General features: G+C 41.3%; 1 protein-coding gene across 3 annotated transcripts in view; it reads left to right on the top strand.

Annotated features, from left to right (window-relative positions):
* The window catches only part of Nrde2 (NRDE-2, necessary for RNA interference, domain containing), a 59458-nt gene that overhangs the window by 10796 nt on the left and 25000 nt on the right, over positions 1-23662 (top strand). For all 3 annotated transcript variants that reach the window (XR_007107270.1, XM_047541708.1, XM_047541709.1), the window contains exons 3-8: positions 923-1156; positions 4382-4531; positions 8306-8756; positions 9669-10074; positions 11492-11625; positions 13780-13900. Coding sequence is in view for 2 of the 3 variants with exons in the window: in XM_047541708.1 (XP_047397664.1) it covers positions 923-1156; positions 4382-4531; positions 8306-8756; positions 9669-10074; positions 11492-11625; positions 13780-13900 (1496 nt within the window). In the remaining variant the exon portion in view is untranslated. The remainder of the gene's footprint in view (positions 1-922; positions 1157-4381; positions 4532-8305; positions 8757-9668; positions 10075-11491; positions 11626-13779; positions 13901-23662) is intronic.

Here is a 23662-nt window from a genome sequence, read left to right as displayed (position 1 = left end):
CATGAGGGAAATGGCATTGTTGAGATTCTCAAGGAACTTTGCCACCTTCATTAGTAACCTTGAGATTATTATAATCTGCATATTTCTTGAGTTGCATTTTCAACACTTCTTGTGTTGTAGCCTGTGTAATATAACTTAGGGGGCTGGAGTTGTGACTCAGTGTAGAGCACTTGCCTGGCTTGTAGGAGGCCTTGGGTTTAATACTCAGCACTGACAACTAAAAAAAATTTCAAAAAAAAAAAAAAAAAAAAAAAGGTCTTAGGACCTTATGACTTAGGATAACATTTCATGAAAACATTGAAGAAAGCAAAATGGCATGTGTCTCTGCCCAGCTATGAAAGGCCTTTTGTAGATGATAGCATTGAGAAATGTGCTCTTCCACAGATGTAGACTAGGTGGTCTGTTTGAAACCCTTTACTCTAAATGTGCAGGAAGCCTTTGGAAATTGATAATAGTTAATATCCAAGAGGGAGTTTGTAGATATTTTGGTAATGAGAAGAAGAGCTCATTGTCATCTTTAAAAACAGAGACCACAAATTAAACCTATTTTTGTTTTGTCCTTAAGGACATTTCAGCATAATATATGGCCCTGAAAATAAACTTTTAATAATGTGGCTAAAAATACTTTATTTGATAAAGTAGCTGATTACTTTTATTTAAAAATGTATAGGTAATGAAAGTATAGATTAAGAAACTATTAACATGAAAATTTTTTCACCTGATTTTATTTGAGGTCCAATTTTTAAGTCTTTAAGGTGATTTGTAATCCAGGAAGGTTCTGCACAGTATGTGGGTAAATAGTAAGTCTCTTTGGGTGTTTTATCGAACTCCCTGTTACATATTTACTTACATTATTTTCTTATTTATATATTATTTTTCCTATTTCTCTTGAAAATAATTTTAAGTTGATTTTCTCAAAAAGGAGTCCTCTGAAATCAGAGCCTTCAGATGAAAGTGATGCTAGCCAAAAGCTCACACAGACAAGCAGGAGAAAGAAGAAGGAGAAAAAGAAGAAAAGGAAGCATCAGCACCACAAGAAAACCAAGAGGAAGCACAGGCAGTCGAGCAGCAGTGAATCTGAGCCAGACTCTGATTCAGGAAAGGACCAATCCTCAAGGAGCATCAGAGGCAGTCAGAAGCAAGCTGAGAAACCCAGGTGCGTTGTTATGCTCAGATACTGTAGCACTTTATTTATTTATTTACTTATTATTTATTTATTTTTGCAGTGCTGGGGAGAGCACTCTACCGACTGAGCTATCTCCCTAGCCCGCTTCTTTCTTGATCGTTGCCATAAGTTAGGCATTTGAATGATTAGCCAGTCACTCAAAAGATCAGCTTAAGGGCTGGGGATATAGCTCAGTTGGTAGAGTGCTTGCCTTGCAAGCACAAGGCCCTGGGTTCAATTCCTAGCACCACACACACACAAAAAAGATCAGCTTAAAAGCAAAAGAAAAACTGTCATAAAAATTTAGGGGTATTATTTTATTTGAGAAATACAGTAATGATTATGTCAAAATCTGACTTGGGCTTTCTCAAAAGTGGTTCATGTGCCACTTGGCAGGCTCATGTGTCGCTGCACTACAGAGTGAAGGATTCCATCACTGAGGGCTGTTGCTTCCACACTAAGAAAATAACAGAAGCCTCTTACTTCTTAGTAAACCTTGCTATATCTTTTGTTCATTTACTCCCATACATACTTTCTCTCTGTCTCACTCTCTTTTTTCAGTTAATATAACTCTTAAATAATTGCTTTTTGTCCCTCTCCTTTTCTTATTTCACGTTTATTTAGAAATACTGTGTTAAAGGTGTAGAATAGCTTGTGACCACAGTATTTCCTTTCTCTGGTGACTTAGTTCTCCCTATGTCTCACTCTGCCATCTGCCTTGAACCAGTTGCTCACATCATTCCACAAAAGGGCCACAGCATAGGAACTCAGTATAGCTCTTCCTCTTTGTGTAGTTGAACATCCTTCTGCATAGAAAGGTATGTGAGATGGAACAGGTAGTATATGCTGAAACTACTAAATTATAACTCATGTGACTTTTGCCTTTTCTTAGTTCCTACAGCCTAGAAGAAAATTTTAAGTAGCTCTTTAGGGCATACTTTAAAATATGGTGCCATTGTGATTTTTGCAACCCTCAGGGATTATTTGCTTTTGTTGTGTGCTTGGAAGTCCTGTTGGTACCAGTGAGAGTTCTTTGCTGGAGCCAGTGTGGAGCTGGCCTGAGTATTTCCATTAGAGAGGCAAACACTGCAGCCCTCTGGGATCCTGGAGAAGCGTCATCAGACTAGTGGTGAAGAGCACTGCCTGCCTCTGTGACTCAGAGGAGCCAGATTTATTTAGCCCTGTGTGTCTCAGGTGCTATACCTGTAACCCGTGCTTGCTCTCAGGAGGAAAAAATGGAGGAGTTCAGCAAAAGGTTCTGAATTGCAAACTGAATTCAGGAGGGATGCAGCTTATTGCCACATCCTCCAGTGCTTAGTGGGGCCTGCCACAATGTGTCATTGCTGTGTGAATGAGTGTCTTGAGCCCAGGTTCTTGAGCATGCTAGGCAAGTGCTCTTCCACTGAGCTGTACCCCCTGGCCTGTGTTCATGCTTTTGTGTATATTTCCAAAGCAAGCTGCTTTAAGTTGTGGTAGTTTCTGAAACATACTTGTCCTTTTTTAGCACTGAGGAAAGTGTTAGACGATTTCCTGAAACTAACACAGGGACGACCATGAGAACTTGAAAGACTGTTCATTTTGTCCTGTGCTTACGGTGGCAGAGAGGATCTTCACAGCCTCTTTGTGGTTTTATGATTCAGATAGCATTTTTAAGTTTGTCATTTTGTGGAATGACCTGAGATCAAAATAGATTGTTTTTATCCTTCTCTTTTGCTTTTTTGTGATTAAATTCTGTGGTGTCTTCCTGGGAAGTTTGACCTGGAAGAACTGTTTGTTTCCACATAGATAAGGGCTAAGATTAGTTGTGAATGTCTTTCCGTGATGTCACGGAAGTGGGTTCATGGAGGGTAGCATGCCATGTGGGGTTCCACTTCAGGGGATCTAGGGACAGTTTCCCCTGAGGCTGAAGCTACTAATTGACCTTCATTTCCTGGGATGAACTTTTCTTCACCTTAAAGGGGAGGCTACCTCTACTTGTGTGCAGTTTAGAGGGTGTCCTGCCTCCTGCCGCTGTGGCTGCTAGGGAAAAGATGAGGGCTTCTTTATGTCCTGGAACTGGGCTGCAGCTGGCTATTCCTCCCTCCTCCCCACATTTGGCTTTCCTTTTATTTCTGGAATGCATCAGTCTCTTTCCAGTAGGCTCTCCTTCCTTTCACTGCCCCTTATGGTTTTTGTAGTCAGAAAACCCTCCACAGTTGTCTCCATATCATGGTATTATCATTCAACATTCAGGTCACCATATATTTTAGCATTATCTTTCAACAAGTATTTATTGAGTGTCTGCTTTGTATCCCTGAAATGCCATTCCCTTTGTATTCCCTGTCAAGAATGATTTAGAAGCCTTCAGAATTCTTATTTGCATTTGGGCAGAGCTAAAAAGCAAAGATGGAACAGCAGTTAATGGCTGTTTTGACTACTTTGGTGACTCCTGTGTCAGATGCACTATGAACTGATTTTCTTTAGAGGGAGGAAAATGTTAGGGTGCCAGAAACCCCTTCCCTGCCTCTTACGTAACTCCTTGGGAAGCAGTTTCACTCATTTGTATCTCAGTCGAGAGTCTGCCAGCCCACCACTTGGTTCAGAGAGATACATAAGGGTCCTGACTTCCAGGGCGTCTGCATGACTCTGCCCTTTCCATGGGAGGTCCAGAGATACAGGCAAAACATGGTATATAGCATGGTATAGTTAGGATTATAGAAACAAGACTGGGACCACTCCTGAGTAACATGGAGACTGAACAATTCTAAATGATGGCTTTTTTCCCCTTTTTTAAAAACTATCTGTTTGGAATAAAGTATTTGAGTACTTTGATATTGATGAGGCGAAGTGAGGGCAGCTCACTGTAATGTCAGTGGTTGTCACCTTTAAATGTGTGGCATCATTCCCTCTGCCTAATATCTAAATGCCTCAGAGCAGGATTATTTTTTAGGAAAAAATTTTGTTTATGAACATACTTGAAATTCCAGTTATAGCCACGTAAATGAACTACTTAAAAAGAACATCCATTATCTCTTAGGTTAATTTTTGAGGTGATGACTTTTCTTGTCACTTAGTGGTGGAAGGTTTTGTTTTATTTTTTAAGCTCTTTTCAATTTTATGTACTTAGGTATGTTGAATGCCTGGTGGGGTTTGAAAGGTTTTAACTTCCTTATTTCTGAAAATGTCAAATGTGTCACTGGAAGACCTATGAAGTGCCTCTTCCTTTTCTTCCCACAGTCAAGGAAATAATGCTGCCGCTGATGCTGGATATCACTCTGTCTGGCTTGAGGACATTCAGACTCTGACAGGAGAGACCTTCAGAACAGATAAGAAACCAGATCCTGCAAACTGGGAGTATAAGTCTCTCTACCGAGGGGATATAGCAAGGTATCCATGATGTTAGTCCCTTTCTTTTGCCATTGGAAATGAGTTCTTTCCCCTCTGGGCTGTCTCAGACTGTTTGCCTCTCTCTTGTAGGTGGTGGTGGGTTTTATCCATTGTTAAGTCTTTGAGGATCATGTGACACTTCATATTCTAAATTGAAACCTTGAGGTCAGGTCAGGTTAATCTTATTTGTCCCTTTTGCTTTGCATAGTGCCTGGCAAAGTTGGTGTTCAGCAAATGTTCGTTGAGTGAATAAATCTAAAAATACCTATAATAATCAGTTGTGACAGAGTATATGGAAACCATTTGGTCTCATCTATGTGCCATTTGAAAAAGTGGCAGAAGCCTATGCCATTTCAAAGACTTTTAATGGTAATGACTTTTTCTCAAATTATTTCTAGCATACACCACCAGATCATAAAAATAGGTGATATTTGCTTCAGTAATAAGTTTGAACTTTTCCCCTATAATCTGTCAATCAAAAATATTTGAGTAAACCGGGCTGGGAGGCTCATGCCTGTAATCCCAGCTACTCAGAGGCTGAGTTGTGAGGATTGTGAGTTTAAGGCCAGCCGGGGCAACTTATTGAGACCTGTTCTCAAGATAACAGCTATTTGACAGTATTTTGTAGGAAATGTGGGAACATAAGGAACAATAATATACTATCTCTATTCCTAAACACTGTTGTAAGAAATGCAATTTGGAGTTAGAGAATCATAGAATATAAGGCCAAGAGATTTGGGAGATGGTTATTCTTTATAGGCCAAATTTCAGTTTCTAGTACCTTACTGTACCTCCAAATTTTAATCATTTTCCATTCAGCCTGACATATGTCAACACATAAACAATTCCAGCTTTGTGATCAGTTGTATAATTTGGGTGTCAGTACGTATTTAATGTACATACTGTTGACCAAAACCTTACGACAGAATAAATGAGTGTCGTGTTTAAAAAGTATGCATATACTTCTGCATTATTTTAATGTTGTTTGGTCTTCCATGCCCCAACGGGGAGTGCCAACAGATATGGTGGGTACCCAATAAATGATGGGGAAGCCAGCAGATATAACTGGGCAGGAGGTGTGTGCCATGGTCCTGCGCTCATTCCACTTAATGTCATTTTGTCTGCTCATGGCTGCTCCTGAAGGAGGAGAATCTCAGAGAAGTTAAGTAAGTGCTCAAAATTAGGCAGCCATGGAGCAGCAGGGCTGGGATTTGAACCAAGCAGTGTGAGAGAGCTTTGTGAAAGGTGCTTCTGCAGTTGGAAACAGGACCCACGTGCTCATTCTAACTGCTCTTTACTAGCGGCATAATCCCAGGCAAGTTGCCTCTCTTTCTGAGCCCCCTCTTCTTTGTTTGTAAATGGGAAGTACAATTTCTGTCCTGTCTTGCACTCAAGATCAGAGATATTTGATATGGAATTGGAAATTGGTATGCACTTATAAAGGGTTATTATTTATTATAGATTGAAAAAAGAAGAAAACATTCTGAAGAGTGGCTCTTGAGGTTTTGCTAATGAGTGGCATAGGCCTTAGGAAGAGTAATGAGACACGATCCTATTCCTCTAAATTACAAATAGTACTGTTGAAAGAGTTAAGGCATTGTTGATTTCCTAGTAACTCAGGAGTTTTGAGTGAGGCAGTCTTACCTGGATTAATAGCTGTAAAGCTGTTAGTGATGGGGTCGAGGAAGATTTTGATCCCTCAGCACCCTAAACTGGTCAGAGGACAGTGGGACTATTGTGTTGGATACTGTATTTCTGTTACACTTGAAAAGGAACACTGACAAACCAGAGCATCTGGCAGATGGTGAGCAGTTACTTAGGGTTTGACTAGCTACGTGTTGTCGGCACTAGATGAAGGGGGTGGATATTTGGCTTATAGTAGGGACATGATCATTGTCTTTGTTGAGCTGTCCTTTGGAAAGTAGATTGACAGTATTATGACTCAGGGAGGCAGAACCAGGACAGAAAGGAAGTTCCAGGAAATCAAATTTGTCTCAAAAGAAAGACATCTTCTACAAGTATGTGCACCCCAACTGTGGCATGGTATGTGTTGGAGGATTATGAAAGACAGGTTGGGTTATAAAGTCATCACCTGTGGAAAATTCCTTAGGACTGATACACTGTCTGTCAGTGAAGTTCAGCTTGGTCAGTTTTTTCTCCATTTTGAATAGATGGTTTCTTTGGCTGTACAGACAAAATATTTGGCTTGTATCTAGGAGCCAAATTTTATAAAATAATAAGAATAATTCAAGCTTACCTGTCCCTTGGTATGTGACAGACATTCTTCTAACACATTTACATCTATAAAATTTTTTGACTATCCTAGTAATTCTATGACAAAGGTACTACTATTATTCCCATTTTACAGATGAGGAAACCAAGGCACAGATAGTGCTATGGTTTGAATATGGTTTGTTGCTCTGAACTCTTGCAGGAGTTTAATCCCCAAAGTCTTATGTTAAAAGTACTAAGAGGATGAAAACTTAATCTGACTATGGTGTTTAGAGGTGCAGCCTTTTCCCAAAGTGATTGTAACCAGTGTTTGGTATTATCAGTTTGTAAATTGCAGCTGTTCTAAGGGACCTGTGGTATATGTACCTCCTGGGGTTTTAATTTTTTTTTAGTTGTAGATGGACATAATACCTTTGTTTTATTTATTTATTTTATGTGGTGCTGAGGATGGAACCCAGTGCCTCACACATGCTGTGCAAGCGCTTTGCCACTGAGCCACAAGCCCAGCTCCCTCCTTGTGGTTTTAATTAGGACTTCCTCAGTGAATAATAATGTACTTTTTCTTGGGCACTTATTGGCTACTTGCCTTGTGTGAAATTTTAGTTCATATCTTTTGCTCAGTTTTTATTTTTTTAAAAGTGTGTTTGAAATTATTATTTATTTTTGGTGCTAGATATTGAACCTAGGTGTGCTTTCCCACTGGGCTACATCCCCAGACCTTTTGAGACAGGGTCTTGCTAAGTTGCTGAGGCTGGACTCAAACTTATGATCCTCTTGCCTCAACCTCCCAATTTGCTGGGATTACAGGTGTGCACCACTGTGCCTTGCTTTTGCTCAGTTTTTAATTGGGTTGTTTGCTAACTATATACCGAAAAGTACAAAATTTTCTTTAGTTTTTGCCTGTGTGTATATTCAGTAGTCATGTGCTGGTAACTCTGGGGACGCCTACGTGTTCCATAAAAGCATTTTAGAACCTAGTCTCTTTTCCTCTAAAGTAGAAAATAGCCAAATGTAATTTCATTTGACATACTTTGTTTCAAGACTAAAAAAAGAATCTTAGACCTATGTGTTACCTTCTTAAGTACCGACACAGGACAATATTGAGAAAATGGGACTGATCTAGGAGACAGATGACCTAGGTTCCCAGCTCTCAGTGTGCTTCTTAGGAACATTGTAAAAGAGGGGATGATGATTTCTGCCTTGCCTGTTATGTGTGACTGTGATGATCAAGTGATATAATGAATGGGACAGTACTTTAACCACAAAGCTCCAGAAAAATCTAAATTACTAAAATCTAGAAGACAGGCATGATCTTAAACCATGGTGATGTTAACAAAGGGTTGACGTGTTAGAGGAAGAAGTCAGACCTGGCAGAAAATGCTGATTGCTAATTCTTTCATGACTCTAAAGACAAGCAATTTGAAGTAAAGTAAATTTGGATAGATGAGTGAACTTACAAGAGTTTAAAGGTCTAGTAGCTTTCAGGCTCTTGGAGGTAGCACACATGTTCCCTCAGTAACTTTTTTCTTTTTCAATTAAAAGATACAAGAGGAAAGGAGACTCCTGCCTGGGCATTAACCCAAAGAAGCAGTGCATATCTTGGGAAGGGGCTTCCTCAACAAAGAAGCATGCGCACAAGCACGTTGAGCGCTATTTTACAAAGAAGAGTGTGGGGTTGATGAGCATTGATGGAGTTGCCGTCAGCAGTAAAGCAGAACCTCCCTCTGCAGAGCCAGTGCTGTTTATCCCCGTGAAGGACTTGGATGAGGTGGCTTCTCCTGTTACCACCTGGTTGAATCCTCTGGGGATTTATGATCCGTCAACCACACAGTGGTTACAAGGACAGGGCCCTTCAGAGCAAGAATCAAAGCAACCAGACTCACAGCAGGACAGAGAAAATGCTCTTCTCAAGGCAAAGGTGGAGGAGTTTAATAGGAAGGTTCGGGAGAACCCTCGGGATACTCAGCTGTGGATGGCATTTGTGGCTTTTCAGGTGAGTGTCCCTGTCCTGGCTCTCATACCTTGGAATGACATTTCTGAAGTTGGGCAGACCTGTTTATCTGCAGCCCTTTTTGAGCTGCCATGAGGATGCCTGGCACCAAGCAGGTAAAGATTGTTAGGACCTGGCCCTTGCCCTGCACTTGCCCAGAGCCCATGTGGCTGCCCGATGAGAAGAAGCGGTGCAGCTGGGTAGTCAGTGCTGCCATGTGCTCTGTGGGGACAGAGTCACTTGACACTGGGGAGGAAGAAAGGCTCCCACAGGAAGGTGCAATTGGAACAGCATCCTTCTCTCTTTTTCTGTCTTTCTTTTGTGGTGCTAGGGATCAAATAAGGGCCCCCCATGTGCTGAGCAAGTGCTTTTCCACCAAGCCACCTCCGCGGCTCAGGCAGGAAGAGAATCTTGAGAGGAGTAGATATTCACCAGGCGGCGGGAGGCATGTCTGAAGGCCAAACCACAGAGCTGGGAACGAACAGGGCTGCTCAGGATGTTAGCTAGCTGGAGTGTGTGCTCGCCTTATATGTCCTTCAGGGCTAGGGCTCTTGTCTCTGCCTTCGCTTGGAACCACACACCATCATTAGGTACTCTCCTGGGTTTGGCTGTTTTATTGGTAAGACTGACTCTTCAGAGAAGGTTTTCCAGGCACAATATGCCAGTTGTTAACACTTACTGTAAGTTGGAAGTGGCAGAGGAGGCAGGTCGTCTGTTGAAGTAAAGAGACCACTCCTGCTGTGGTAGGTGACACAGGCATCCTAAGAAGCGAGTTTTCACGGAAAGGCATTATGATGAATAAGTGGTTTTCAACAAAGTAGAAACCCGGTGGGGGTCGTTATTCTACCCAGGCACTGTCGACACACTGGAGGTCCCCCCTCATTGCTCTAGTAAATTGGTGTTTTTGTCATTGAGGATGAGGTCATGAGGAGTCCTGGCCTGTATGCTATGGAGGAAGGAGAGCAGGAGAAGAGAAAGAAGTCCCTGAAGCTCATCCTGGAGAAGAAGCTTGCCATCCTGGAGCGGGCCATTGAGAGCAACCAGAGCAGCATCGATCTCAAGCTCGCCAAGCTGAAGCTCTGTGCGGAGTTCTGGGAACCTGCCGCGCTGGTCAAAGAGTGGCAGAAACTGATCTTTTTACATCCCAATAATACAGTCCTTTGGCAGAAATACCTTTTGTTTTGCCAGAGTCAGTTTAGCACTTTTTCAATATCAAAAATTCACAGTCTTTACGGAAAGTGCTTGAGCACTCTGTCTGCTGTTAAGGATGGCAGCATCTTATCTCACCCTGCATTGCCTGGCATAGAAGAAGCCATGTTTGGTAAGAAGATACCGAATCCAGTTGTGTGGGAGGAGTTGGAAAAAAGGACTTATTTTTGGTTTATTTTAGAAAAGTCTAAATTGTCAGAAGTGATTTCTTAAAAATGTTATGACTCTGGTTGATTATAAGATTCTCTTCCAGCTGTCTGGGTTGTGGTGGGGGCTGTTTAGAATCAGTAGTTGGGAAAATATCACTGGACAAGAAGTTCCAACTTTGTACTTATTAGTCCATAAACAGTCTTTTAATTGCTTTGACCAAAAATAGTCTTACCTGTTACGACCCCTATTTATAGGTCTCTGGGAATAATGTACATAAGATGCCCTACTGACTATGTAGATGTTATTGATATTATTATGTTGTTAGTGTTTTGGGTGTGTTCCAAAGGAGCTTAGAATATAGATTTTGGCAGTAATGAGATACAAGAGGCAGCATGTTATGCAGGAGCTGGAGAATGTCACTCTTCAGTTTGAATATGGAATTTGTCTTCATTGGCTCTGGCATGACTTTGGGCATATATTCCTTTACCTGTTTGAGTTCCAGTTTCCCCATCAGGAGCAATAGTTTAACATCTACTTTACAGGACTATTGTACACATTAATGAGATAATGATAATATGTGGTTAGTCCAACTCAATGTGTGGCACCTAACAGACATATATTTGATTGACTCTCTGGTTGTTATTGCTGTTAGCATCTAATACAAATATAGTGCTCTAGAAATTATGAGCATTTACCATTCTAACATTAAGAATCTCATATTTGGGGCTGGAGGTGTTGGGAGTGCATGCTTAGCATGTATGAGGCCCTAGGTTTGCTCCCCAGTACCAAAAAATAAAATAAATGAATTTCATGGAATATTTTTTAAAAGTTTTATATTTGAAATTATTGTGATATTAATGCTTAAATAGCTTGATGTTATTTAGTAAATGGAATTATACCACAATTAAGATGAACTGAAAATTTCAAGCATGGAACCTTGATTTGTTCACAGTGGACTCTGATCCCTTGATGAAAATTGCTGGGGAACAATGCCATCTAGTGATCAGTGGGGTACAGATTTTTGCTTTCTGATAAAAAATCCTTGTCATCCTCTTCCTACAGTTTTTCTTGTAATAGTGTTGAGTATTTGACAGCCAACATTCAGATCAACCTCTTGACGTATTTTTAGGTACCATATGTAGTTTTATCATATTTGTATTCTCTGGTGGTTACATAGAAAAGTCAGCAAGATCATACTTGGATCACAGTCCTGCTCTCAGTCCTTTTAAATCAGGACGTGTGTGCGACGGCTTTGGAAATGCTGCCAGGAGTCTGTGGCAGAAGGTGTTCTTGGTGTTGAGTCGCATGTTTGGAGCGTCCTGCTCTTTCCCTCCGTAGCGTCAGCAGGTGATTCTCTCCCTTTCTTCTCCTTTCTGCAGCACTCTTTCTTCAGCAGTGCCACTTTCTGCGGCAGGCTGGCCACTCGGAGAAGGCCATATCTTTGTTCCAGGCCATGGTTGACTTCACTTTCTTCAAACCTGACAGTGTGAAAGATCTGCCTACTAAAGCACAGGTACCAGTCTCTGCTTGTATGATCAGTCCTCTTTCTCAGAAATACTCTATTGAGCCAAGGAAAATTCCTCAGTGTAAGTAGGAATAGGGACAGAGACAAGCTGCTGTCCTTTCTTCCCCATTGTGACCCTCTTTAATGGCAGGTCACCCTATCAGTCAGGCTGCAGTAGCAAGTCTTGTCACTCTCCTGTGTCCCACTCTGGGTCTTGTGTTGCTGGCCAGTTGGCCTTCCCACTGCCTTCAGTGTTTGCTTGAGTTGCAAATGGAATCACACACAGGCACACCGTCAGCAGCAGTCCCCCTGAGAAGGAGCCCATCTTAGAGTTGACCAGTGAGCATTGCCAATGTGTTATGTGAAGAAATGGAAGCAGCTTCTCATGGAGGCATACAGACAAGAAAACCTCTTGGTTCCCTTTTCCCACTGAAGAAAAGCGTTTTTTGTTCTGGAGAGAGTCCAGGAGGTGATGGATAGGGTATCTGAATTTATGGTGACCCTTCAACAGTCTGTCTTATGAGACTCAGGTCTCCCTCCTGTGGAAGTTTCATGAATTGCCAGTAAAAGCCGTTTTTATAAAGTTGTTACCTCTAGACAAAGTTGGGTTAAAGAATTACCAGTTAATATTGTTGTAATGGATTATTAATAGACCAGATAAAGATATGCTTTGGTAGTTTAAGAATATACTGCGCTCTTCTTAGCTGATCCTAAGGGCACTGTGGGTCGGGATCTAAAGCCCTCTCATCCATGTCCCTCTGCTGAGACTCTCTGTGAGGAGAGCAGGTACCACGGGAGGAGAGCGCCACCAACTACTGTGACACAAGGGGACCACTGCTCAGCTGCTCTTAGGTGTCCAGGGATCAGGAGCCTCAGTCATGAGGTTTTAAGTACTAAAGGTGTGTGTTTCCAGAGCATTTATGTGACAACTTAGAAATGAAACTTATTTAACAGTGTTCCATTTTCTATAACTGAGACACTGTTACTGTAAGCACATTAACAGTTTATGTAATAAAACAGTCTGTGAAATAAACAAATTGATTATAACTGTTTATCACACAACTGAAAAAAAAATCTCTTTTCTTGAGTGCACTTTCTTCTCCCACTCTCACGATAGCAAATATATAGAGAGTGTGGATTTCCCAGTCCCTTTTCTGTCACGTACCGGGAGTGCAGGGCCCATGTCAGCAGGCTCACTCTGTCCTGCCCTTCTTGTCTGTCCTAGAGACCCACGTTCCTCCAAGTGTGCTGCATGACACGGCTCAGGCTGCATAACCCTGTGACTCTGGTCTGTGCTGTGCCCCCTGGAAGCATGCTTGTTCTTTAAAAGGTTTCTTAAGAGAGCTTCATGGGAGTAGGTTGTTGGCTCAGTTTTAAAGTCCTGTTGCCAGTTGATAACATGACCGTGTTCCTGCTCTGAGCTGCGTTCACATTCTGTTCCATGGGGAATTATTCATTGCCAATGAGCTGGTTTCCACACACTGCAGACCTCACGCCCACTGAAAGGAGCAGGGACTCATGGGGCCTGGATAAAATGCAGGCCATTTTTTTTCTCAGCATGCTTCCCTTCTGCATCTGTGCCAGCAAGTGTTTATTGTCCCTACTGTGTGTTGAGCTCTGTGCCAGGTGTTAGGGATAGAGTTACCTAAGATGTCGTTCCCCTCAAGAGCTCATGGTCATTGGAATTTTGAATTCCCTTCCCCTGAAAAGGTCCTGAAAGCAGAGTGACTTCAGGTATCTGTCAGGGGATCCAGTGGCATTAGAGGTACAGGCAAAGCCCCCAAGGAGCAGAACTGGGAAACTACTTGTCTCCTACCCAGCTGCAGGCCCTTGTCACCAGACCTTGGCCAGTCTTTTTTGTAACCTAATCTTGGAAGTGTCATCCCTTCACCCTTGCCCATTTTGATTTAAGTCGCTGCTCCAGCCTGTACTTAAGAGTGTGCACACTGAGGCGGGTTGGGGTGTCTCAGAGGCTGCCTACCACACTAGATGATTATGTTTTTGTTTTGGCATGTTCCATGGGTTGACTTCAAACTCTGGCAGCCATACGTGGCTTTAGGAATCCTATTGTGCCCTGTATGCCCACCAGCACTTACTTTGCCCAGTGACTCAGCAGTTTTGTCCATGGTAGGCCTAACTTACGTTTTTTTCAAACCGAAACAGGTGGAATTCTTTGAGCCCTTCTGGGACAGTGGAGAACCCCGGCCTGGGGAGAAAGGCGCCCGAGGCTGGCGGGCGTGGATGCACCAGCAAGAGCGGGGTGGCTGGGTGGTCGTCAACCCAGGTAAGGCGTCTCCTCCTGAAGATGTGTATGCTGTTTTCTTCTGGAGTTTCAGCATCTTCATGGCCATTTGTATATCATATAACCTGTTTATCAGTGGCTTAAGAACATGGTAAAAACATCAGGATGTCAAAAGCACATTAAGTAGATTCCATGGGAGAGTACACTGTCTCTAAGGCTGCAAAGTACTCAGCACCCCCTTCCTTCAGTCCACAGTGCTCTGACGACTGGGAGTTTCCAGAGGAAGGAGGTTTTAGTTTTCCCAATAAGTCGCTCCTGAGGAAATGAGCTTGTTGGTGCCCTCCTCCACCTCCCATTCTTCCTAGTATGTATTTAAGACAGTCTTTTCCTTTGGCAACATACAGATGAACAGATCCTTTTTGCCTTTTTAGGAATATTGCAAAATTATTATTAACTAGCATTTGTATAACTGTTATTCTGCATGACTCCAGATTTAAGTTCTAACCCAGAGCTATCTGATAAAAATACAACACAAGCTACATGTGTGATTTCAGATCTTCTCGTAGCCACAATGAAAAGGTAGGTATAGTGGTGCTTGCTTGTAATCCCAGTGACTTGAGAGGCTGAGGCAGGAGGATTACAAGTTGAAGGCAAGCCTCAGCAATTTGGTGAGGCCCTAAGCAACTTAGTGAAACCCTGTCTCAAAATAAAACATAAAAAAAAAAAAAAAAAAAAAAAGGCCAGGGATGTCATTTAGTGGTAAAGTGGCCCTGGATTCCATCCCTAGTACCCCCCAAAAGTAAAAAGAAACAGTTGAAATTACTTCAATAATGTATATTTTAAACTCTTACATTAAAACATATCAGCATATACTCAGTATTTAAAAATTATTAATAAGCTATTTTACATTTTTTCCTTTTCCTTTTTCCTGAAAGTCGGTGTGTGTTGTGACCTGCAGCTGACCTCAGTTCAGCTAGCCACTTTCCCAGTGCTCCGTAGCCACGTGCTCACAGCTGGGCTGTGGGTGGTGCAGCTCATAGACATTCAGTAACTGCTTCTCTCTCTGAAAAGCACTTCTAGCGTAGAGGGGTCTGCCATGCAGACTGTTTCATCCAAAATGCCAGGGAAAACGGGTGGACAAGGACTTGGAATTCCGGCCCTTAGCTGAGGCTCAGCCATCTCTTCTCTCAGCATGACCTTTCTAGGCTGTTTTCTTGACCTGTAGATAGAAACTTTGACTGAAGCATGGTCTGGCACAGAGCTCAGGCCAGATGGCATTTTGGCTACCACTGAGGAGGCAGAGGGCTCTTTTGAAGTTTTGGGCTGGCTTTGCTGGGTGCCTTCAGGTGAGGATTGTGCCTCACGGGCGCTGTCATAAGCTCAGCTGTTCAGGTTTCCCTTGAGTGCTCCTTCTCAACAAGAGCTGGGACCAGTCTCCAGGCTCACAGTGGCTTTCTGTCTGAAGGCAAACAGCTTGCAGCCCACCCGTGTGGAATGGAAGGAAATATCACACTTTTGGCCACAGAGACGACATGAGCAAGGACCAAAAAATGGCAATCTTGGTATTAACTCTTCTTTATCGAGGGATTGACTCAGCATGGGTCTGTGTTGTAGGTAAACTTTTTGATTTGTTGAGGAGCAAGATTTTTACGATGCATAATATCTGTGTTATAAAGTTTGTCATTCTGCACTTCTGTGATGATGAGGTAGCATTCTCATGGTTTCCAGAGACTGAGGTAACACTGCTTCTCTGATGTGCATCCAGATGTCTAATGGTCACTCATCATCAGATGTAAAGAGTAAGTTTTCTCAGAACGGAGTGTGAGTGTGGAGACCCTGAACTTTAGTATCAGGTTAGGGATGTGTCTTGGCACTTACATTCCCGGAACTTTCCAAATGTTTTCTTTGTGGAGAATCATCTATTGAATTTAATTAATGTCTTTCTGATAATTTAATGGGAGTCTTAAAAAACCAGTAGGATCAAAGAGAGATTGATAGTTTTCTCATTTCCATTTTTGTTTTTACCTTTAAATTTTCTTGTCTGTGCTGAGAAACTTAGCATTTAGAAGGTAGTTGGAATTTTATCATGGTTCTGAGGTATTTCTTTTTCATATATCACAGCTTATTTTTACTTCCTGTTAGTCTGTAATTATTATGCATGTCTGTCCAACATCATGTGATCATTTGAATTTTTTTTTTTACCTAGGGATTAGACCCTGCCTTGCATATTCTAGGCAAACAATCCATTGAGCTACAGCCCCATCCCTTTTTAAAATATTTTTAAATTTTGAGACAGTCTCAGTCAGTTGCTCAGGCTGGCGTAGGACTTGTGGTCCTCCTATCTTAGCCTCCCAAGTAACTGGGATTATAGGCATTTACTACCATGACTGGCTTGAATTCTTAATGTAATAAATTCAGGTGACTAAGTCTGATGTATAACTCATAGGGATCATTTAAAAGTGTTTTAAGAGTGTTTAATGGATTACTTTAAATGTAGGGCTTTAGAAGATGATGATTGTTGTGCCCAAAGGCTCGAGACCCCACAAAGACCACCAGAGACCACGATCAATGCAAGCAACAAAGAGTCATTTATTAGCAAGCTCGAGCCTGGTCCTCTGCGTCCTTAACCGGTGACGCTAAGAGAGGCCCCGAGCCCTCGTTAGCAGGGTTTTTATAATGAAAGGCAAGCAGTTTTACAGTGTTCTTTTAATTGGTTAACATTTGAACAGCTAAACATTAGTCCTCCTCTGGTTGGGTCCGGCCAATCTATTTGATTCTCATTGGGTCCTGCCAGAACTGAACGGTCCTAGTGGAAGAAGGGAGGAGGGAAGGGGTGAACTATGCAGGAGATGAGTCGGTGCTAAGCCCCGCTCCCGTCCTTGACAGATAAGGTCTCCAGGCAACTGCACATTCCTCGGACAAATATCTCTTAACAACCTTGGTAAGCACAGGGGCCCAGCAGTCCTGTTTGTCCTTGAGACAGTGTTAGCAGCATAGATACCACCCTGCTCTCAACATTCCCCCCTTTCCAAGAACATTTAGAGAGCCAATCTTGGGTCTCTATTGTTTTAATTCTTGCTGCTTAATGGGCTGATATTGGGCCTTTAGCACCATTAGCTGTACTGTATTTATTCTATCTTTAACAAAAGCAATTAACTTATTGATTATACAAGATCCTATAGTTAAAGCTAGTAACAACAATATTAGGGGTCCCACTGTAGCGGACACCACAGTAGTTAACCAAGGGGAAAAATTGAACCAGGATTCAAACCAGCTCTGACTAGCTTCCCATTCTTTCTTTCTGTTTGTTAGTCCTTCTCTGACTTTTGCCATGGATTCCCTCACTACTCCAGAATGATTAGCATAAAACCAACATTCTTCTCCCAGAGCTGCACATAGACCTCCTTGCTTACAGTCTTTAAAGGCAGGTAAATTTGGTAATTAATGAGCTTAGGAGATCCTTAACATTTTATTCTTCCAGGGGCAGTCTCCAACTTCCAGAAGCAGATGGCCTTTATGGCCTTCACTTCCTTAATTTGACCCGATCCCATATTTCTATACTAACTGCCTGTCCCCAATTCTGACTTCATTTACCCCTCTAATACTAGGAACTCCTTCACTGCTGTAGGGAAAATGGGCGATGACCAATCTGGCTTCTTCGAGCTGGAAGTGGGCAGCGTGGGGCAAGCAGTTTGGAGTTCCCTTTTTAGAAATCGGGTCAACTGAGTGGTCCAAGGTAGAAGTTTGGTTGGGGAAGAGCAGGTTGTAAAGGCATCTGGGGATGGGTGCTTCTATGAGAGAAGAACAAAAAGACATGAGTACCGAAATGAGATTGATACAATATAAATGTTGTGGAATCTGGAACATGCTAATGAATATCATAAAGATGACAGAAGTCAATAATTCCTCACCAGGGGGTGGAAGAACTGAGAAGTTGTTCCCAAAACAAGGCCTAGCAAAGGCTGGAGGGGACAAGGCCTTTATTCGGGGACTTTAACATTGTCCAGGTTATCAGGAATGTAAACACAATATTTAACTCTTAATGTCATTGAGGTCCCCAGAAAATATAGTTAAGCTACTTAATGTCATCTGATTTTTATACAATATCCCTTTATTGGTATAGCCTGTGTTAAGTAGAGATCTCTGTATTTCTGTTACTTAGGGCTAGATAATCATACTAGCAAACATAGATAAAGCCTACCTGTGACTGTAGGCCTTAAACTGACTAAAATCTTCTGACTCTGGCAGTTTTCCTTGATAGTTATCAGGCACATTTGCCTAAGAATCTTTCTTTTGTAGCTTCCACTCTTAATTTTAGTGGGTTAACACAAGTGTACATCTTAAGTTACTTTTAACTATTATTTCTTTTAAATGCCCAAGAATGGCTATATTTTGGTTTTAACTGTTTTGCTGGGTGTCCAAGACCAAGCTGGTCAAATTGACCTGGTTCCTGTCTTGTTAAAGAGTCAGCTGAGTTTCCACAGGGGCCACTCATAGAGAACTTAAGAGCAGCTTCTTAGCTCCATCAGTGCCATTGGTTAGGCAGGGTCTTCTTGATGAGGTGGCTTTCCTTGAAAGCATTAGGGGTGTCTCCCTTTTTCCATGACCCTCCTCTGCAGCAGATGCACTGAGTGATTTTCATCCTCTAGTCTCAACAATCTCCTTGATCAGGAGGTTGTGTGACCCAGAGTTGCAGCGCTCCTTAGAGAAGTCCTCTTATTCCCTGGGTTCAGGCTGACTTTGAGGGCAAGATACTGTTTTTTTTCTTGGCCTCTGTATTTATTTCCAATTTCTAAGTTTGATCTTAATCATCCAGCAAGCCAGTCTCACCAGTCATAAAGTAAGAGTACTGGGCTTTAACTTTAATGTCCATAACTTTACAGTCATTTACCCTTTTATTAAAGTACTACCACATACTATCTGTTTTGAAGGTGATGGCCTATTATCACAAGTTACCTAGGTTGTATGTTCTGGAAGCAGCTCCTTCTGCAAAACAGTAACAGGCAACCATTTTACAAAATGAAATTAGCAAGAGTAAGGGGTGGGGGGGAAGGGAAAAAAAATAATGAATCAAACATCATTGCCCTATGTAAACGTATGATTACACAAATGGTATGCCTTGACTCCATGTACAAATAGAGAAACAACATGTATCCCATTTGTATACAATAATAATAATAAAAAAAAAGAAATTAGCAAGAGTAAAAACATATTCAGCTTGTATAATAGTTATCTTGAATTTTGGCTGAGTTCTACATTATATACCCTGTTTGAGATCACAGTAATCTTTACAACAAACATTAAACTTTTGAGCACAACTTTAAATGAGTTAAAGTCTGGCTTACTTTGGAGTCATTCTAATATGTAGCAGGGTGAGGCAGAGCCTTATCTCAGGTAAGGCAGGGCTCTTCACAAGTCTTAAGTAAAATGTTCTAATCCTAAAGCTAATTTTTGCCCCTTTTGCCATGACCAGCATGACCAAATTTTCAAGTTCAGTGAGGGTCAAAGGAGTATTAGAAAATAAAGGTTTATAAACACAGATTTTGAAGATTAAGCTGAGATCAGATGGAGCTCTGTTCTCTGATGGAAATGCAGATCTAAAGAGTTATGTTAGCAACATTTATACATGTCTTATTATTAGGTTAAAGACTATGTAAGCATTATTCTTTGTTTTCAGGAGAGTTACAGAGACTAGAACATCTACATAACTTTTTCCCACAACTGCAAAGTGCAATGTTAGGAACTCCGTGTAGCTCTCAAAGAAGTCCACTGTCCAAAGTTACTGTAAGGTGGGCAGGAACTAGAGAAGGGAACTGATGAAACACTGGTTATCTAGCAAAACAATTTCTTTCTGCCCAAGAGCTGTGTGCCTGAGATCAATGTAAGAGCTGATAGGACTCCTGTACAGAGCCTCCCCAGGGAGGCTACTGCCACAGCAGTTAGGCATCTTGTGCTCCTACACAGGAACACTCCCAGGCACCAGGCATTCTACAGTAATGAAGTCAGGGACCCTAATCTCAGTCATTGTTGTCCCATTTTTGCTATTGTACATTATACTCTTTCTTAAATGTCATTTTAAGAAGTTTACATATATTGATTCCTGAGTCCATATGAACATTAGTTAACACAGTCTAACATTATATCCAAAACAGGAATCAATCAAAGAAAGGCTGAGAGAGCTTTTAACTTTTCTTTTGTGTAGCAAAATGCTTTCACCTTCTACAATATGAACCTTTAAACAAATCAGTCTGTCACTAACTCTTAGATATACATTTACATTTAAATTTTTATCTCAGTGAAATAAGTAACCAATTTTACATATACCTTACTGATAATATGTCCCATAATAGAAAATTAAATGATAGAAATAAATCCCCAATAAAATGTACTCTTTAAGTTTAATATTACCAGTACAGACAAGTTTATTCTGGAGAATAGCAGCTTGACAAATTTCCTGCTTTAAAAACTTGTATACCTGGAAAATATGAATACATTTAATATACAAGGAGTGACCATTTCACAATTACCTTGACACTTTAATCTTACTAAATTCAGTTTTTAAAGAAAAATTTAGACTCTAACATAGTACAATACTCTTAACAGTTGTTTAACCATAATTGTATAAACCCCAATTTTTAAGACTAATTGTTTTAAAGAATAAAACTTAATAGACACAAAGTTAAGAGTAAATTAGTGTTTCTAAGAAATCCTTGTTGTTTTACCATGTCATTTTACCATATAGATAATGGCTTATATCAGAACATTAGTATTTCACCTTAGGAAAAACCTTAAATAGCTTTAGCTGTCTCACATACACACAACCAACTTAGTTACACACAGACTTTCTTAGCACTTACTTAGACCCTCATGTATTCCATCACACAGGCACTTTCTTACCCAGAAACATTTTCTTTTCCTTTTTATTAAGTATATTTCCAAACCCAGAACCTTTTATTTTCTCTTTCCTATCTGTTGACCCCTTTTTGTCCACATTCTGAAACAACTCTTATGAAATTTTTGAATTTAGACAAATTACTCCGATTTAACAAGATAAAATACTTTGTGGTTTATAGTACTCTAACTGAAACACAGTGAAAGGGGAGATGGTAACTCTAAATCCAAATCTAAGAGCTCCTTGGAGCTTTGCAGAACTGGAGGGGGAGCAGAGGGAAGTGGTAAGGGAGCAGATGGAACGCTCACCCTCTGAGTTGAGGTTTTATCTGTTAGAACATAACTCTTAATAACCTTGTTTTTAGTAATGACACAAAGCAATTATAAACCCTTTTTAATTTACCAACCTATGAAAACACCAATAATGTTTAAGTATGTTACCCCATGTAATTTAAGGAGTTAAAAGTACTTGATGTTATTTAACAATGAGCATTTTAACTTTGCAAATTAATCAGATGTCACCAACAAACACATTTGAGTAATCCCATACATGTTAACTCTTCACTTATTCTGTAAAAACCAACATATCAGACAAGTGTCCTGAACAGTATTTGCTGTCTCTTTCCTGTTGAAGAAAAGTCCTAGAAACAATTGATATTAGACATTGTTTAACATCAACATACCATTAGTTTGACCACCTAGAGACTTGCGAGTTATTTCTAAAGACATTTTACTTTTATTAGTTTACCCAATTTAAATTGAACCCTTTTAAATCACGTGAATAAAAGTATTTGGATCCATTTTTAAATTTTAATTTTAGGAGCGCTCAGTTTTGATACAGACAAAACATGACATTAGCACGACATACAAATAATACAAAATCAAAGGCCTTGTAACTTTATAGGTGAATCTCCATTGCAGTGTAACAGATGTTCCAAAACTCTAGTTGAATAAAAATAGAACTGATCAAAAAAATCATTAACCTACGTATGCAGGATCAAAATTATGAGCTCAAAAATACAGCATCAGAGAAAAAACAAAACAAAACAAGAATCCTAGAGAATGAGTTAGTTCTGTGTAGCAGCCCAGGAGTTTAAAACGGACACCTTTTTCTTCGTGGTTGAGAAATCAGGTTAGGTTTGAATGCAGAAAATCACAAAACATTATTTCTTACTACTTTTGAGGAATGGAGCTGCTGAGCTCTCTGCCTAGGGGGATTGGAGTAAACAAATCTCTCAGGAACAAGGAGGACTGTAAAGTACCCTGCAATGAGTATCCCTAAGCCTAAGATCGAATTAACACAATGAAGAATTTAATAGAAGGCAAGAGTAAAGACCATATAGTACAATACACAAACAGACAGACACGTAGGGCGCTAAATCAAAAATTGGCTAGCTGGTACTTTGTCAATAAAAACAAACAATTTCTGATTATATCAAAGAGTTGCCCAGTCGCAACACAATGCCCAAATGGGACAAAGATTTACCCAGATGCGACAAAGTCGCCTGAATGCAGCACAGAAGCTGCCCGATGCAGCACAGAAGCTGCCCAGATGTGACAGAGTCACCAGATGTGACAAGTCGTCCGAATGCAGCACAGAAGCTGCCCAGATGCAGCACAGAAGCTGCCCAGATGTGACAGAGTTACCAGATGCGACAAGGTCGCCCGACAGGTCGAGGGGACGTCTCCCGAGACCCTGCTGGGGTCCTATAGCGCGTCCGCCAGGACTATGCCAGCCCAGAACCAGAACCTGCAGGCAATCCAGACCAGAAAACACACGGCAATGCCTTACTCACCGGCCGAAGGTGTCACTTATGACTCTATGATCAGGTGTCTGGGTGAGCTTGGGGCATCCTGGACGAGCCCCCATATGTTGTGCCCAAAGACTCGAGACCCCACAAAGACCACCAGAGACCACGATCAATGCAAGCAACAAAGAGTCATTTATTAGCAAGCTCGAGCCTGGTCCTCTGCGTCCTTAACCGGTGACGCTAAGAGAGGCCCCGAGCCCTCGTTAGCAGGGTTTTTATAATGAAAGGCAAGCAGTTTTACAGTGTTCTTTTAATTGGTTAACATTTGAACAGCTAAACATTAGTCCTCCTCTGGTTGGGTCCGGCCAATCTATTTGATTCTCATTGGGTCCTGCCAGAACTGAACGGTCCTAGTGGAAGAAGGGAGGAGGGAAGGGGTGAACTATGCAGGAGATGAGTCGGTGCTAAGCCCCGCTCCCGTCCTTGACAGATAAGGTCTCCAGGCAACCGTACATTCCTCGGACAAATATCTCTTAACAACCTTGGTAAGCACAGGGGCCCAGCAGTCCTGTTTGTCCTTGAGACAGTTAGCAGCACAGATACCACCCTGCTCTCAACAATGATGGATACATTTTAGTGTTTTACTTTGAGAAACACAGAAAAATGTTTAGGTAGAATGCTGATATACATTTAAATTATTCAGGATTTTTGTTGTTTTCTTATTTTGAAATACTTAAAGATTTATAAGGAGCAAAAAAAAATGTGCATGAAGTTTTGTGAACCCTTTGCTCAGTTGCGCACAGTGGGTCAAGTTTCACAACCAGAAGCTGGCCTTGGTACAGTCTGCAGAGGTTATTCTGGTTTCACTAGTCTGCACCTGTGTGTGTGTTTCCTAGGCATTTGGGTCCCATGTAGCTTCGTGCAGTTACCACCACAGTCACGACACAGATCTGGTTTATCACCACAAAGCTCCCCCGTGCCTCCCCTTTTTAGTGCCCCTGTCCCCACCTCCCCAAACACTAGAACCACTGATCTGTTCTCCACCATCTTTAGAACGTTTTCATCTTCCTCACCTGAAACTGTGCTCATTAATTCCCTCTCCCTGTAGCAGCTGCCATTCTTGCTTTAGTAACCTCACACAAGAGTGGTTTTGTAATTATTT

This window comes from Sciurus carolinensis, chromosome 2 (genome assembly GCF_902686445.1).
Source record: "Sciurus carolinensis chromosome 2, mSciCar1.2, whole genome shotgun sequence".
Classification (NCBI taxonomy): domain Eukaryota; kingdom Metazoa; phylum Chordata; class Mammalia; order Rodentia; family Sciuridae; genus Sciurus; species Sciurus carolinensis.
This window is presented reverse-complemented; position numbering and strand designations above follow the sequence as displayed.